Source organism: Triturus cristatus, chromosome 3_2 (genome assembly GCF_964204655.1).
Source record: "Triturus cristatus chromosome 3_2, aTriCri1.1, whole genome shotgun sequence".
NCBI lineage: Eukaryota > Metazoa > Chordata > Amphibia > Caudata > Salamandridae > Triturus > Triturus cristatus.
The window spans coordinates 982,744,719-982,763,286 of record NC_140584.1 but is presented as its reverse complement, the minus strand read 5'-3'; the positions used below and the strand labels follow the sequence as shown (position 1 = coordinate 982,763,286).

The 18,568-nt window shown below is 40.3% G+C and overlaps 1 protein-coding gene across 4 annotated transcripts in view; it reads left to right on the top strand.

The window, feature by feature from the left end:
- The window catches only part of P2RX1 (purinergic receptor P2X 1), a 997,156-nt gene that overhangs the window by 652,123 nt on the left and 326,465 nt on the right, over positions 1-18,568 (top strand). For all 4 annotated transcript variants that reach the window (XM_085646926.1, XM_085646924.1, XM_085646927.1 and 1 more), the window contains one exon: positions 11,024-11,104. In XM_085646926.1, the coding sequence (XP_085503052.1) occupies positions 11,024-11,104 (81 nt within the window). The remainder of the gene's footprint in view (positions 1-11,023; positions 11,105-18,568) is intronic.

The following is an 18,568-nucleotide window of genomic DNA, read 5'->3' as shown; positions in this document are numbered from 1 at the left end:
TTTTTCCAAAGAGAGGTAGGTTAGGAACCTCTGCTGTTCTCACAGTAGAGTGGGTAATACCAGTGTTGATCAAGAATTATATGGGGTGGTCATTCACCTAACCTTCACAAATAAACCAATTAGGCCTACTTCTAAAGTTCCGGCAAGCACGCAATCCTCCTCCCCTCTCAGGCACCGTCATTGAAACAGGTCTGAGCTATAATCCTCTTCTGCTTTTATTATAGAGTACTGCTGAGATGTTCTGATTGACAAAGGGCTTAGTGTTTACATTGGTAATCTGATTTGGGGTAAATCTGGGAGCATTTGCATTGAAATGTGGCAAAGGGGCATATTGAACTCAAATCAGTCCCTGTACTCGGATCAATTGGGACAGGAGGACACCATGACCCCTAACTTGTGGTTGAAATCCATTTCCACCTTGCACTATGGGGACTCCCTGTCGATACACTCTCTCCTTGGAAGCAACATTTCCTACAAACTGCTGATTCTGACCTCGTTGTGCAGCTTTCATCAGTGCCATCATTGACTTCACTTTTAATTCCTTATGCTTTATTTCTAATTTATCACTACAATACTTAACGTATCTCAGAATCTCATCAATTGGTTTATTCTGTCAGCAAATGAAATGCTGCTTAAACATCATGCTAATTTTGAATTTAAATACATGCACAAACCTGAACACAAAATGTCACATAGCTTTGATCTTAATAGTCTCTGTCCCACTATAATGCTTAAACGCCTGCATCAGTCTCTCATAATAGGAGTGTATGGACTTTTTGGAATCCTGGGTCATTCTTTCAATCTTGACACAATCAATGTCTGCATGAGATATCTTTGATAAAATATAAATACCTGGCAATACTTCATTTCAAAGCTTTATTTTGACTTATATTGTCATAAAAGCAACATACATAAACATTACCAATAACATGTACAGATACACAATCCAAATTCCGAGTAATACATACGAAGGTCAAACCACAGTGAATTATGTCCCAGCTATGCTTTTAAATTTTTTTTTTTTTTTTTTTTTAAAACAAGACATACATTATAAATTAATTAAAAAGCCAGATAATATTTTAAAACAATTTCTAAATACATATTAAAAAAGGGGGAATAGATAAAATTCATAGTGTCTAGCCAGGCCAGGAAATGGTATAACCAGCCTGTGTATGTTACAGCTTGCAACCAATCTGATTCCTTATAAGATACACGTTAAATAGGAATCTACTTATACTAAACACTATAGGTTGCGAAGTATTTGACTTAAATGTGCGTTCTGCCTCTTTAAAGAACCTGAACCCCATATTTTTACAGAAGGGTTTGATCCAACGGTCCCTTGGTTTTTTATAAACTGGGCAGAAAAACAGTAGATGGGCGTCATATTCTTTTACTTTTTGGGAACAAAGGGTACACAATCCTCTAGCATCATTGCCCCTCCAGCTACTAGTATTTACAGAGGTCTGCAAGACCCCATATCTAAATTGTAAATATAATGTTTTTGCTAGGGGGGGTCTTATCTCGTCCATAAATTGTTCGAGTGCAGGAGTATCCTTAATAATCAAAAATCTCTGCGTCAATGTACCTAATAAGGAACTAGAGAGTACTTCATCCTTGATATATGTCCAAAAAGCAGATTTCACAAGTTTTTTGGAAGATGATGACATATTCTGGGGTTCTTCCCAAAAATGGGAGAACCCTAACCTTGTAAACCACTGGGAAATATGTTTTAACCATGTAATATTTTTATACTCATCAATTCTAATTATTTCCATCAGTCCACTCTTATAGTCACTCAGCTCAGGGGTTGTCCATAATCTAACCCAATATAGTAGTGGCCTTAGTGTGGCTTGATGATCAGTCCTTTTAAGGTTAATATCCATAAACACTGGAATTATCGGGGTTCTTGTCGGTATTTTAAGCAACCTGCGTATGAAGAGATTTTCTTCCTTCTTAAAATTATTTTTGCAGGAATGGCCCCATACTTCAGCGCCATATAATGCCGCTGATTGAGCCTTTGCTTTAAATAATTCTAGTGCCGGCGTGATCGCTTTAGATTGACTACTGCCATGCACCTTCAGGATAGGCAATACATTTTGTTTCAAAGTTAATTTACTTTTTTCCAACTGCCCCTTCCAAAAAGGCATGCTATCCAGCGTAATGCCCAGATAATTAAAGCTCTCCACATACTCCAATTTTTGATTATTTCAGGCCAAATTCTTTCTAAAAGATTTCTGAGGGTTTATGGACATGTATTTTGTTTTGGATGAGTTTATTTCTAACCCCTTCTCCACACAGTAATTATTAAAAGTATTTACTAGGTTTTGTAGACCCTGTGGGGTTTGTGATATGAGCATTGTATCATCAGAAAAAAGTAATGCGGTGATCGCCTCATCTCCTAATTTCGGGGAGTCGTGTTTGCAATCTCTTAAGTAGGTGGGTATATCGTTAACATATAAAGAAAAGAGTGTGGGCGCCAACACACAACCTTGACGTACACCCCGACCTACAGGGATAGCTTTTGAAATTTCTCCTCCCTTACCCCATCTAACTCTGGCATAATTCCCTGTGTGTAGTCTAGGTAATTCCTTAAGTAACTCACTAGGAACTGCCATATTCTCAAGAGTAGACCACAGTAGTTTGCGAGGTACAAGGTCAAAAGCGGCCCTCAGATCAATAAATGCTACGTACAAACTGCCCTTCCTTATGTTAATATATTTCCAGCAAATGCACATAAATCTAAATACTTGATCAACCATGCTGGTTTTTAACCTAAATCCTGCTTGGTATTTAGATAAAATCTGTGCCCCCTCTATCCATATTAAAAGTCTATTTAAAATGTGTCTGGCAAAAGTTTTTTGTAAAAGATCTATTAAACTTATAGGGCGGTAATTGGCCGGATCATAACGATCCCCTTTCTTAAAAATTGTTACAATTTCAGCCCCTTTCCAGGATTCGGGAATTGATGTTCCGGCCACTATAGAATTACATAAAAAATTAATATAGGGTTCCCAAACTTCTATATCGTGCTTTAGCAAATCGCCAGGGATTTTATCAGGACCAGGGGCTTTGCCCATTTTTATAGCCTGTAGCGCCTCAATAGTTTCTTCTAGACTAAAGTGCAAAAGGGTATTATCAGTTGTTATATTAATCTCCTGGTCCTCCATAGCCATCCCCTCATTAGTATTACAATATAATTTAGAAAAATGATCACACCAGGTTTTTTCATCGAGGTAGATATCCCTGGATGATCTGCCTTTTTTATTTCCTTTAGAGATTAAATTCCAAAATGTGCCCTGATCTTTCCGATTGGCCGCATTTAAGAGGTCATCCCAAAGGGCATCGTCCCATGCTTTTTTTGCTTGGGCCAATATTTTATTATATGCTCGTCTACTATCTTGGATGCCCTGGGGATTCTTTAATTTAACAGCCTGAATCAGATTAGTCTTGGCTACACGACAATCCTTGTTATACCATTGGTTTGCTATCTCTAAGTGATTATCTTTCTGGTTCAAATCCTTTTTATAGATTTTACTTAAATGAGGAGTGAGTGCATCTACTAATTTATAATGTAGATCTAAAACATCCTGGGTGCCTAAAGCAGGCATTTGGCATGCTTCAAATATATCAGCAAATGTATTATAAATATTTACCATTGTTTCTTCCTTAGCCAAGATATAGGGCCACTTTATAGCGCGCCTATTGTTTGTAACCTGGAGTTCCCCAACGGGGCTATTTAGCATGGCTTCCATGCTTATATTGGATATAAAAGGCTCTGGATGTAACCATAGTTGGAGGGGGAAATGATCACTCTCTATTCCGGCAATACTTATTCATTACCACTTGTGAGGGATCCTTAGTTATTGGATGTGTCATAGGTTCCTTCTCAAGACACTCCACAGTTATTCTGCATTTCACCCACAAATCACCTGAAACCACAATCTCAAACAAGGTAATCAAATCTATCCAAGGGCCTTTGATATCTTTACATCCCTGACAACCTAATTGTACCATTCCATTGTGTTCTCTTTCAATTTTGGAAAATCCTTTGTGAATGATGCAAGATCACTTATGCTCTAGGGCACAAGGACATTAACTCCATCTCATAATTTTCTCATTGGAAGCATTTATATATCTCCATCCTCCTCCTCTGTTCCTGCTAGCGGTATTTCCAGTCTCACTCTTCTGGGCTCTTTCAGTAACATACATCAATGTAGGCTTTTGCGATTACTTAATTGCGAATATTAAGGAATCGCAATCAAGGAATAGCAAAAGCCTATGCATGTAGGAATCGCTATAAAATTAGCGATTCCCAAACATTCCTTAATTGCGACTCGCAAAATGCGAGTCACAATTAAGAAATGCTTCCCATTCATTCCTATGCGCCTCCAGGCCCATAGGAATGAATGGAAGATTGCATGCGCAATTAGGTACTTGCAAATTGCGCATGCAATTTCAAGAGTGCAAGGTTGTCAAAAGGACACCCTGTTGCACCCCTGAAAATGATCTGTGCCCACATGCTGCGCACACACATGCCCCAAGGGCTTGTGTGTGTGTAACCTACAACTTTGAAAAATGCACTTTAATGCATTTTTCAAAGTTTTTGCAAATTACCAACAAGTACAAATTGATGGTAATTTGCGACCCCTATTAGCAAAATCGCAATTTGTGATTCCATCATGCATTGCATTTAAGGAATCGCAAATTGTGATTCCTTAAATGCAATCACAATTTAAGAAATCTCAAAAATTTGTGATTTCTTAAATTGCGAGAGGCTGACAGGTTGATGCATCGAAGAAGCTCTTTTTGTCGGCGCAAACGGCCGATTTTTGCGAATCACACCATTTGCGCTTGCAAAAATGGTTGATGCATGTGCCTGTTTCTTCTTTGCCCACCTGCCTTCCCATCAATCCAGCTCACTCCACTTTCGAACGTAGCCAGTTGATTTCTTGATCTTTAATTTCACTCCTGGCGGTCTCATGTTAGTGAGATCATGGTCATTAAAGCTTATCCTGTAACTTCTCTGTAAAGCCTTGGACCTATTCAAGTCAATTTCATATTTATAGGCAAATTTGCCCAATCTTTCATGAGACTGTCTCACTCGTCTGGTAATGTCTTTGCACATGAATATGAGGTCATCATCTCAGTAAGCATCTAATCAGGCTAGGCTAAGGTTTCCAAGCATCAGTACATCCAATTCAAATTTTAATTTGGGTTTGAATAGTTCTTCTACTTGGTCCTAGATACTCACCTCTACTTGGGGTGTGTATACCTTTGAGCCAGTCATCGACTTCTCGAGGAGTAAAACCAGGTTGCTCTGCAGGGAAATGTAGGATTTTTTTCTCTCCACTGGAGGAACCATGATTTGTACTAGATGGTGAATTCAAAAGGGACATGTCAAAGCCTGACAAACCCATAGGTATTCCTGTATTGGCGGTACTATGATTAACACTAGGAATTGCATTTGTGTTGGGTAAGAAAAAGAGTGACAATCCCTGGGGAAACCATCTAGTCGGGGGAAACACTGTCTGGTTTAATGTTGGGTCTGCACTTGCACTAAACATGAGGTTCTCACGTGTGTGGAAACCAAAGGAATTTGAGTACATGGCCTCACTGTCGAACCCACAGGATTACTGTTTGAGATACCCATCCCATTGGGAACAGCCAAAGTGTGTGCAGTATGTACAGCCAATCCAGGTCTATATAAGGGACTACAGGACCAATTGTAACAGGGGCCATCAATGCATCTGGGGGATTTTGGACAGGTGAATTTAGAAGAGCTATTATCCCTGAGTTCTCTCCCCTTGAATTAAAATGCACCTCTATTGGTGCTGTGGGCAGATCAGAATTCCCACTAATATTCACATTGATCTTCCCTCTAGCTTGGGCCTCATTATATGGGGGTGGACGATTTAACAATAACTCATTTATACATGTGTCCTTCAGTCAGTATCCCTGTCTTCAGCTGCATTCCCTGTATCATCTATCTCTTTCTTCTTTTTCTTATCCTTCCGTTTACCTGTCTCATATTCCTCACTCATCAATCAGGGTACAGTCTATCTCCCTTGATCATGTCAGTTCTCCATGATTTCTGTTCTGCGTTCCACCTAGCATCCGCACATATACGTACAGCCTTCTTGACCATTCCTTGAAATCTTTCTCTCTGCCTTAGGTGAGCTCTATGTTCCCAAGCATTTAGTGCTTCTTATTGTGTAAGTCTAGGAGGCGGTTTCATGTCATACCATGTCCTATTGGAATGCTCAATGATTCTCAGCTTAAATGTACCATAGCAGGGAAACATAAGTGGGCTATCTTTCTCAGTGATCTTATGCCATTGTTTAAGCTGAATACAAGCGTAATGACGCACAGGTATCGCCATATAATGACCTGGCATATATTTGGGTGGTGCCTCCTCTCCTTTTCTAAAAGGTATAGTCACATCTCCTTTAATTAGACTCTGCAGTGCTTTAAAGACTTTCATTTTCGGTCAAAAATATGCAAAATTCATGAATAGCTTTTTGAATAAACCAGTAGCATGGCACAGCCCACCAATACCAGTGCAGCTCTTCACCCACCGATCAATACCAGCACTGCACCTAGTGATGTCAATCCCTCTCCTTGGAGCAGCTCACTCTCCTTTCCAATATTCCATGAATTCACTCTCTCAACAATTTACACTCAAAACAAATGCATGTAAAGTTCAATAACTAACTTTGGGGCTCATTATGATGGAGGAAGGCCCGCCACCGCCAGCCGTGCGGTGGCGGGCCCTCAGCCATCTGACTGCCAATATTCCCCCGCCACATTAGGATGGCGGGGGGAATCGTTCTGCAAGTGTGGCGGGCGCGACTACCGCCCGCCACACTTCCCCCATAGGCCATCGTTACAATTGCCTGGCGGAGCGGACAGATGAAGGTGAATGGTGGCGGTGCCTAGCAGGCACCATCCGCCAGATCACAATGCTGGCCTCAGGCAGCCTTTCCACGGCGGTTTCCCCGCCATGGAAAGGCTGGCGGAGAATGGATTTGGGGGCCCGTGGCGGACCCCCTCTGTGAAGGGGGGGTGGTGGTGCACCACGTGGTGCCTTCCACGTTGTGCAGGGAAATGCACTGCATGACATATTAACATTGAGAACGGTGCTGCAGCCAGCAGCACCGTCCGCGATGTTGAATCCCCTGGATGCGCCCGCCATACTGGAGGGCGCATCGTAATTTCAGTGGTGGGACCGCCGCATGACTGGCGGGCGGTCCCAATCACCGCAACGATGGTGGGCGGACTCAGGTCCGCCCCCCATCATAATGAGCCCCTTTGCCTACTTCTCTAAAGAAATTATAGTATTCAATAACACAAGAAACAGTCCGGAACAACACTAATCAATCTATCCTGACTACACTTTGAATGAAACCTTGATCAGCGGGGTCTCACTCAGATTGATTCAGTTCTTACCTCTGCACTGAGATTCACTATACCAATTGCACCTCATGATCACGCACAGATTAAGTCCCTATATCATTTGTGCTGTCAACGACATCTCATGACAAGCACTACAACACAGCAGACAACTACACCACAGTGTCTTCTACTTCTTTGCATTAAGCGCCACATTCACACTACAACTTAAAACATCTTCAGAACACCACACAATCACTGCAAAACACTGCAAGCTAAGCATAAGCAATTGCAACGTGCAACCCTGTTAATACTCACAACTCCTCTGCTACAACTCACTTCCGAACTGCTGGAACTTCATCAATCCTCCGAGCGAACTATAGCTTTGGGGAATTTGGACTGTGTTTGGGCAATTTCTGAATGGTACATCCTAACTCCTTCACCTCAGTGGCAAACCATCCGACAAGCTACCAGTTGATCCAGCGCTGGGCAAACCTCTCACCATTGGTTATCCAATGGGTCTTTTATATGTTGACTGAGCACTAAAAGGAGTGAGCATGAACTAAATCAATTCAATTTACAGTGTAACGCATTTGGCTACACAATAAGGACCAGGAATCAGTACATAAAGTTAAAGGGTTTTATTACAAATTAGTAGTCAGATTAAGCTAGAGGATGTGGCATAACGGCTAGAGCAGTTGCCTCGAAGTTGGGGAGCCGGAATCGAGTCTCGGCAGGGACGCTCAACATCCTGTGATTCTGGGCAAATTATGTAATCTCCCTGTGCCTAGCAAAAATGAATGTGCCTCTCAGTAACTCAACTGGTGCTCATGTAAAGTGCTCTGATACCTTTGGGTCGACTTTGAGCTATATAAACCCCCCCGCCAAAAAACGTTGATAAATCTCCAAACCATACTGTAAAGATACAGAATAAGAACAGGACAATCCAGTATTCTAAAGAAGTTCAGGCGTATTAGTATAAGACCAACAAGTAGTTCAGTCACAGCAATACAGAAAATTAGCTAAAGGACTTGGTGCTCAGAGAAGAGTCTCTGGCTCTGTCGCCTAAACATGAGTAAAGTCTAAAGTCATTTAAATTAGAATCTAAAACACAGAGAATGGTTAATTCAAAGGGATCTCAAATATTAAGGGAAATGCATGAAAAGAAGGATATGGGGGAAGGTGTCAGCATGGCAGAAGTCATCAGAGACTCCAATTTTCTTTCCTTTCTCATGTTATGATCTGCAACATTAGCAGATTCTCCCTGGCCAGACCTGGGAACGACATTGTCCTTGGATACCAGTGTCTCCTTGCAAAATTGACGAGTAGGGACTGTCAGTTGACGTTCTGGCTCTCCACATTGTTTGTCAAGGTTATTTTGTTCAGGCTCTCTCTCTCTTCACTAATACAGTGTTACATCTATTCTCAAAGAAACACACTATGTGAATGTACCGGCTAGAAAAAACACACGCGAGGAGAAATGGGAAAGCATCATTTTATAGAGAAGGAAATAAAGGCCTTTGGTCAACTTAAGCGTATTACTTAATATATAAAAATTTGATATAATTGTGCACATACAACTACAAATAAATGGAAAATGTCAGTACATTAGATTCATGTTACACTTTGCATATAGTAAAAAACCTGAATATGTGTGAGTAAATGTGACTACGAACTACATTGTAAATGCATATGAAACATAAGCACAGTTACATAAATCGTTTTCGTTTCTAAAGTAATCACATTTCAGTAGTCTGCGGATGTTTTTCTCAATTACATTGAGAATCCATTCATCATTAATACTGTTAAGGCACACGGTGATTAGGAATCTCTAGTTCGACAGTGAATGTGCTTCAATATGGGGTTACATTAGTACATTACAACACAGACTACAAGGTGCTAAATGCACACGTAGATTGCGCATTTGTGACGTAAAAAGGTGAAACCAAAATTATGCTGCGCCAACAGCAAACCGCACCTTGAACTCCCCACTTTTTGAATGGCAGAAAAATCCATTCAGTATTTATTTTTTGCAGGTTTTTATAGCGTGAGAATCATCAGAAATCCTCCCTGAGCACTCACAAAATATTAGATAGTCAAAACCAATCTCAACGTCTTAATTGTTATAGTCCACTTTTAATTATTTGACTTCCGTTCAGGGACAAAATTCATTCCATGTTTGGTTTACAGCTCCATTCAACAAATGTTCAGCTTGAAATTGTAGATACGTAAACAAAGCAGTTTCCTTCAGCCAACACTTGTTTCGTCGTGTGTTATCTCACACCTCGACTTCGTCAGGGCTGAAGCCAACAAGATAATATTCAAATACAGAGTTTTCCTTTATGGCATCCAGTAACTTCTGCGTGCAAACCAAGGATTACTCTACTGCCGCATCAGACTACATTTCTTCATTATTTACTTGCATCGCGAATACTTATTTGGACCGATTTGATGAGTGGATTGACCCCGTGGGTTTATTACTGAGGGGTTTCAGAATACCATTGTCTGTTGTTAACACAGGCGTTACTGGATGCCATAGAGGAAATATCTGGATTTGAATATTATCCTGTTGGCCTCTGCCCTGAAGAAGTCATGGTGTGAGATAACACATGACGAAACACGTGTTGGCTGTAGGAAACTACTTTGTTTACGTATCTACAATTTCAAGCTGAACATTTGATAAATGGAGCTGTACTATAGAAAACCAAACATGGAATGAATTTTGTCCCTGAACGGATGTCAAAAAATTAAAAGTGGACTGAGATTGGTTTTGACTATCTATTATGATTCTCTACTCTCTTCTTTGAAGGGACTGTTAGTGTGGAATTGGCAGTCGAGCCCTCCTCTCTTGGTAGCACCAACATTACTGCAACATGACTACTGCCTTATACTGTTTGCTGAGCACCCATTGTTGCCATTTGTGTGCCTTCAATTTATATAGCGTGAAATCGACCAGAGGGTATTGGAGCGCTTTACATGAGCACCAGTTACCTTACACAAGGACACATTCATTTTTGGTAGGCACAGGGTGATTAAATGATTTGCTCAGAATCACAGGATGTTAAGCCGATGCGGAGACTCGCACCTGGTTAACCAGCTCCAACATCACCTGCTCAGGCCCTTGTGCCACATCTCAAATCCTCCCTTGGAGAAAGAGCGTGCACATATAGCAAGAAAATTTCCTCTAGGGAGCGTCTTGAAGTGCTGACAAATATTTCCTACATTGGCCACCTCTGAACTAAAGAAAAGACTTTGCTATATTGTTTCATTTCAGTTAAATCCTTTGGACTCAAACTTAACTTTATAACGGGTTTTCATGGATCGGGAATTTTCCTTGTTATAACATTACACACATTTAAAGTGAATCAGCAAAAGAAGTGTCAAAATATATTTTGAAAAGGTTTCGAAATCAGTCCTTTGCAATTTTTGCCCAGATGAAGATTGAAGAAATATTTATGGAAAATAGACTGAAACGAAATCTGTTGGCCGACTTCCCTTTTACACAAGGAGCACAAACAGTGGAAACCCTTATTATAATCTGCCATAGGCATTTTCAAATAAGTCAAGTCAGTTTGTATTTTTATTGGTGTGTCAGAGCTGTGAAGTAATTTGTGGTAATGTTAATTTCTTTCAGGCCTCCCCTGATACTGAGTTCTGAAAATTTCACCGTATTAATTAAGATCAGCGTTGACTTTCCAAAATTCTTAGTCACGAGGTTAGTGAAGACGTTTTTTCTTTAAACATTGTTGTCTTTGTCCCCATACTGTTTGATTTTTGCAGGAAGGTGGTTGAAGCAACGCCCTGTTTCCTGAGACAGCAGATCATGGCCTCCGTTGACGAGTTGCCTGTAAATGGTGGTAATTACACTGGCCCTGATTACCAGTATGCCAGATTTTCTGGCCAACACAGAAAGATTCATTTATCTTGTTCTTGTTGCTATGCTGCAAAAACGGCCCTGTAACAAAAACGGCACCCAGGGGCCCAAAACCGGCCCCCACCCGTGCGGCGCACAGGGGGATTGCCCGGTGCCCGCTACGACCAGTCCGGCCCTGCCATGAGCAGACCTGGGCATGCCCACAGAGCAACAGCTGAGTGGTTGTATTGACGGTCCAGCCAATCTCCAACAGACAGCCATTCTCTCACTGCAGTTTGGAACAGATGAAAAGCTCCTCCTCCTGACTATTGAGTAAATAGCGGGTCTTACGGCTGAGGGCTGAAATCTAGAATCAGCTGCATCAATAAATCGGGCGACTTATGTCAACCTTGAAATGGCCACTCCCTCTAAGCAGTTGTAAAACGTAGTGATGTTTGCATGGAGGTTAAAAATATAATGCTCCGTTCACAAAAGCGGGTTTTTTAAATTAAAAAAGTAAATTGTATTCACAACGCACATTTGTCCTTGTTCAAATTATACACTGTCTGCATCACTTACATGGCTCACCATACCATAAGCATAACCAAACGGGGCAGAGTCAGAGGCATATCGCTTAGTCACAAAGTAATGCCCTTATTTATGTCTTCTCCCTGGCCTGGTGGTGCATCAAAAACGCAAAAGGTGATGGGAGGAATGCTTGCCAAATCAGAAAAATTCAATCTGATACTCCTGCTCTAGATGATGCAAGTCCTAAAAGATACACATCCTTTACAGTGGGCTCCTCTTAATATTTATTATTTAGGAATTAACCTCTTCAGTGCCCATGACGAGATAGTCTCGTCATGGAGCACGGTTGCGCTGTGCCCATGACGAGACTATCTCGTCATGAGCCCCACCCACTAGTGCAACGCCCGGCACAGGAGGGGGAAAGGGCGTGGCACTGAAGGGGTTAAAATCCCTAAACAGACACCAACTATGCAATTTACATTTTTCCTGTCTTTTGGAGGAGATTAATAAAGACCTGAACACCTGGACCTGCTTGTTCTTATCCTGGGTGGTATTCAGAAAAAATATCGAAAAAAATATTGAAGAGCAGAAATATTGAGTTTCAACTATCGTGATGCAACAATATCAAGCACAAAATATTGCTGACAAAAATATCGATTTTAAGGTAAGTAATATCAATGTTAAAAATATCTGTTTTTTATATTGATGTTAAAAATATCTATGTTGTTAATATCATTTGCAAAGATATAGGTGCCGATTCCGATCCGTTAAAAATATTCCCCGTATGAATCGTATCCGGATTTTTTTACGTACGAATCGTACAAGTCCCGTACAAACTGGAAAGTACGATTCGTATGTTAAAAAATCCATACGAATCGCATTGGGAAAATTCCCCGACACGTCCTCGGGTCGGAAAAAGTGTCCGACATGTCCCCGGACAGTTTTACGTACGAATCGGTAAACTGAAGTCCGAGCGCGGAAGTACGATCCGTCCTGTCCGTCCGAATGCACAACCGTATGGAAAAAACACCGTATGGAAAAAACACCGTACGGAGCGAACTCCCATAGCAACCATGGAGACGTCCAAACATGTGCCCGCATACGCGCCGAACACCCCCCCAGCCCACCCCCCCAAGTACGCGCCGTACCCCCACCCCACCCCCGTAGGCACGGAGCGTACCCCCACCCCCGTATGTACGGAGCGTACCCCGACCCCCGTAGGTACGGTGCGTACCCCCACCCCCGTATGTACGGTGCCTACCCCCACACCCGTATGTACAGCGCGTAGCGCTGGGGGTATGCACTGTACATACGGGGGTGGGGGTACGCACCGTACATGCGGGGGTGGGGGTACGCTCCGTACCTACGGGGGTGGGGGTACGCTCCATACCTACACGGGGTGGGGGTACGCTCCGTACCTACACGGGGTGGGGGTATGCACCGTACATACGGGGGTGGGGGTACGCTCCGTACCTACGGGGGTGGGGGTATGCTCCGTACCTACACGGGGTGGGGGTACGCTCCGTACCTACATGGGGTGGGGGTATGCACCGTACATACGGGGGTGGGGGTACGCACCGTACATGCGGGGGTGGGGGTATGCTACGGGGGTGGGGGTATGCACCGTACATGCGGGGGTGGGGGTACGGTGCAGGCGTGTAGGGATGGGGGTATGGTGCGTACCGGGCCCCCTTTTCGTCGTGCATCGCGGCATACTTACCTTTTCCGGCACTTTTTGGGTCCCGTAAAAATATTGCCGTGCGAAGTGCTGTGGGTACATATCGTACTTGCTGATCCGTAAAACGCTGCCTGACTCCGTGCGAATGACGCATACGCGGTGTCCCGGATCCGAATTGTGGGTATATTTTAGCCGGTCGGTGTTTTTTACGATTCGTACGGAAATGGTGTTTCTGTACGAATCATACTTGCGGGTTTGGAAGGTGTTTTTCCTGGGTGCGAGTCGGACGGAGAAAACGCTCCGTCCGACGGTTCGTACCCGGGTTTTACAGGATCGGAATCGGCACCATAGTTGTTAATAATATTGTTTATTATTATTTTTATGTATTTTAGTATATATTTTAATTGCATATGATATAAATTGTTTATATAATGATTGTTAATGTTTTTTAAATATAGTCTGTACATTTTTAGTTGTTTTTAAATTTAATGTAATAGTTTATTTGCATTTTTAGTGCCGTAATGGTTTTAAATTTAATGTAATAGTGTATTTGCACTTTTTGTGCCGTAATGGGTTTTGGGATTTATAGGAGTACAGGGTGGGAAGTAAATTAATTATAATTAATGATTAATTATTAATTATTTACTTGATAATAATGGCAATTGTTTAATTAATCTTTTTTACATTAAGTTTTAGGTGCGGTTTGTGGGGTTTGTAGGGGTATAGGCTGGGAAGTAATTTAATTATGATTATTTAGTTATTCATTTTTAGTTATTAATTATTATTGATGATTGATTATGTAAATGGCATAAATATTTTATTTTATTAATATTTTTGGTGTTTGTTTTGATTTGTTTAGAGGTAAAAGGTGTGAAGGAAATGCATTTTAATAGATAATGTTAGTTATAATTATGTAATTGATTATTATGTAAATTGTGTTATTAAGACACTGTTTAAGCCATATATGAGGTGGGGGTTGTTGTGTTTGTAGGGGTAAAGGATGGCATGTTAATTAGATATAGTTAATTTAGTATAAGTTAATTAGCAGCAATTGTTTAATTGATGATTAATAATTGTAAATTATGTAATTAGTGTTCTTTTTAACTATATATTAGGTGCACATTGTTGGGTTTGTAGGGATACGGGGGGCATTAATTAAAATAATTATTTGATAATTACTTACTTACTATTAATTGTTTAATTGATCATTAATTATGTAAGATTTGTAATTATCATAATTTTAAGATATATTTCAGGTTTGTGTTGAAATTTAAGTAATAATAAACATACAAATAGTTATTTATTGTTTAAAAAATGCCTTATTTATTATGTTATGTGCTAATTGTGTTATGCCTTATAATTGTGAAAACATTATATTAGTTGTTTATTTAATACAGTGAAAATATAGTGTGGTATTTTAATTATTTTATTATTATTTTAATTTAAAATGTTTAGTAAATTTTGTGATAAATATGTAATTTCTTCCATTTAAACTATATATATATATCTATATATATATCTATATATATATTCACTTAAAAAACCATAGGTTTCACACATGTTATAGTTAGGTGGACATTTCACTCGTAAAAAAACAATGAAATTCCACCATTATAGTTAGTTCAGATAACTATAACTCGCGCGCCCGCAATCCAGTACTCATGACGTCACATATTTCATCACTCATGACATGGTCAGTGGCATCACTCATGACATCACTGATGACATCATCTTTGTGATAGAGTGGCGGTCGCGCGAGTTATAGTTATCTGAACTAACTATAACGGTGTAATTTAATTGGTTTTTTACGAGTGAAATGTCCACCTAACTATAACATGTGTGAAACCTATGGTTTTTTAAGTGAATTTGCAAGGTTTTTTAAATGCTAATTCCTAACTATAACGTGTGTGAAACCTATGGTTTTTTAAGTGAATTTGTACGGTTTTTTAAATGCCAATTTTTTTTATTTTTTTTTATGGTTTTTCACCCCGCGATTTAAAAAAAAAAAAATGTTTTTTTTACCCTTCGGGGTCCTTTAGGGACACCCTGACAAAGGCTAGGGGGTCAGGAACTTTCTACCCTGCCCCCTTTTCACGTTCACCACCTCTCTTTTTCACTCTCGCACCCACAACAAACAAAATGGCGGCGGACGCTTCCTGATTTCGACCGATTCGAATGTTGACTGTCATGAATCCACCAATCAGAATTACGCTCGAGCACGTTATGGTGCGCGCACGATGCGCGGCTATAGATATGTATGTGCTTTTAAATGCAATTTTCTCAGGAACTACTGAACAGATTGACTCCATATATGCAAAAGGCACTTCCTTGACCTGAGGACTACCTCTCTGCCAAATTTCAAGTAATTCTGTTCAGCCGTTCGGGCTGTACCTTCGACTAAAGGTCCTATGGGAAAATGCATGAGGAAAACGCGTTTTGGGACTCCCCTTTTTTCTCGGACCCCGCTTGACAAATCACCCCGAGACTTTCAGGGTAGGAGCTGAACGGAGCGCTCCATTAGTTTTGAAAATTTCGCGAGGATTCGTCAACCGGTGCCAAAGTTATTAAAAATTGAATTTTCAGATTTCCTATGGAAATACGGTCCTAACTATAACTATCTACTGGCGACCGCCAGTAGATAATATATATATATATATATATATATATATATATATATATACATATATATATATATATATATATATATATATATATATATATATATATATATATATATATATATATATATATATATATATATATATATATATATATGTACGGAGAACCAGGAGAGGTGGCCAGACCCAAAAGAGGAAGAGGAAGAACAAAATAAAACTAAAATCACAAGATCTCAATTTAATTGTTAATCTTTCCAACAAAATCCTCACCAAAGCTCAAACCTCACTGCTTAACAAAGGTCTATCCTTCTGTCCTAACAAAGATATGGACCTAGCCAACATACGGATTGACTTGTACAAATTTTGCCGCAAAATCAAACTTAATAAATATTTTGAAGAGAAACCTTCAGAATTATCTTCTGCATCTTCACCAAGCCCCACTATCCAACCCTTGAGTATCAAGGATATTCCAGCATTAAGAACAGCTACCTTATTACAAACTGAGTCATCCACACAAGCTGGTACCAGCGATCACTCTTCTATGTCTGATTTAGAATATTGTCAGAACATAGGCATTGAGACTAACAGAGGAGGTGACAGTGGCTCAAAAAATCGATCGACGTTTTGTCCACAATTCCCTCCTGGTAATAAAATTGATCTCTTCCAGGAAATCATGGTAGAGGAGATCAACAAAATGTCTACCAATTGTCCTATGTCATCCATCAAAAAGGGTAAACTTATTACCAAACACAAGAAGAAGAGCAAAACATGGAACCTCACTTTTGAAGAACACAACGCTTTAAAAGAATTACGTAATGATCCAAACATCATTATCAAAGCCTCTGACAAAGGCGGCAATATAGTTATTCAGAACTGTGAGGATTACATTACAGAAGCTGTTAGACAACTTGACAATAAGGATCACTATGAAAGGCTTAACCAGAATCCAACTAAAGACTGGACAGAAGAATATCATTTGAAACTCAAGACTTGGAAAGAGAGAGAACTTATTGATTTGGAAGAATATCTATATCTTAAGACCAATCATCCTATCACGGCAACAATTTATTTCTTACCAAAGATTCACAAATCCATAATCAACCCACCAGGAAGACCCATCGTTAGCTCCATTGGCTCTTTACTGGAATCCACATCTCGTTTTATTGATATCTTTTTAATGAATTATGTCACAGCTCTCCCATCATACTTGAGGGATACAATGGATTTTCTGCAAAAAATTGATCAATTACAGTGGAAAGAAAATTACATCATGGCCTCCATTGATGTTTCTTCACTTTACACCTCCATTCGCCATATTGATGGAATCACAGCAGTAAAAGAATTCCTCAATACCAGAGCAATTTGTTTTTTGGAACACTCTGCTATGTTGATTGAAATGTTGACTTATTGTTTGACACATAATGTCTTCTTGTTCAGAGGTGAAGTGTTCCTACAAAAACAAGGGACCGCGATGGGTACATCTTTTGCCCCAACATATGCCAATCTTCTGATGGCATCATGGGAAACCGAAGTCCTAAAAGACGACCACGCAAAGAACATCAAATTTTGGTCAAGATATATTGATGACCTGTTCATCGTCTGGGAAGGTGACTCTGAGCTCCTTAGGAATTTTCTGGACTCTCTCAACATTAACAGATACCAATTGACTTTTACATTTACCATCAGCACTTCCAACATTATTTTCTTGGATGTCGAAGTATACATACTTAATGGCAGATTCTGCACCAAAATGCATAGAACACCTACGGCCAGTAATAGCATACTTCACGCCAACAGTGGGCATCCAGCGAATCTCAAATGGAGTATCCCCTATGGGGAAATGTTGAGAGCCAGAAGAAATTGCTCAGAGATGTCAGACCTCAATCTACAAATTGAGGAGATGAGTCAACGGTTCTTACAACGTGGTTACCCCTTGGAAGTGATTCAAACAGCAGTAAATAGGGTACAGAACAAAAATAGAGCAGAATTACTCCAAGTGGGTCGGCACAAAGATGATACTGCCAACATCACGAGACTCATTATCGATTTCAACAATCAAAGCAATGCACTACAAAAAATGATCTCTAAACATTGGGGAGTACTACTGCTTGATGAAACCTTAAAGAAAATCTTGCCTCCCACACCCAGAATTACCTATCGGAAGACAGCCTCTTTGGGAGACATACTAACACAAAGCCACTTTGAATTCAAACTACCTATCACCAAGTCCTGGTTAACCACACCTGGATTCTGGAAATGCCCAAAATGTAAGGCATGTGAACATGGCAAGAACATCACCTCTTATCAACTACAGAATGGCCATCATGAAATGATTAAAGACCATATCACTTGTGAATCAAAATACGTAGTCTACAGACTGGAATGCCCTTGCCAGAAATATTATATAGGTAGCACGATCAATAAACTTAAACTTCGCATCCTACAGCATCTGCGTGCGATCAAGAATAAGGATTTTACATACCCTATGGCAAAACATTTCTA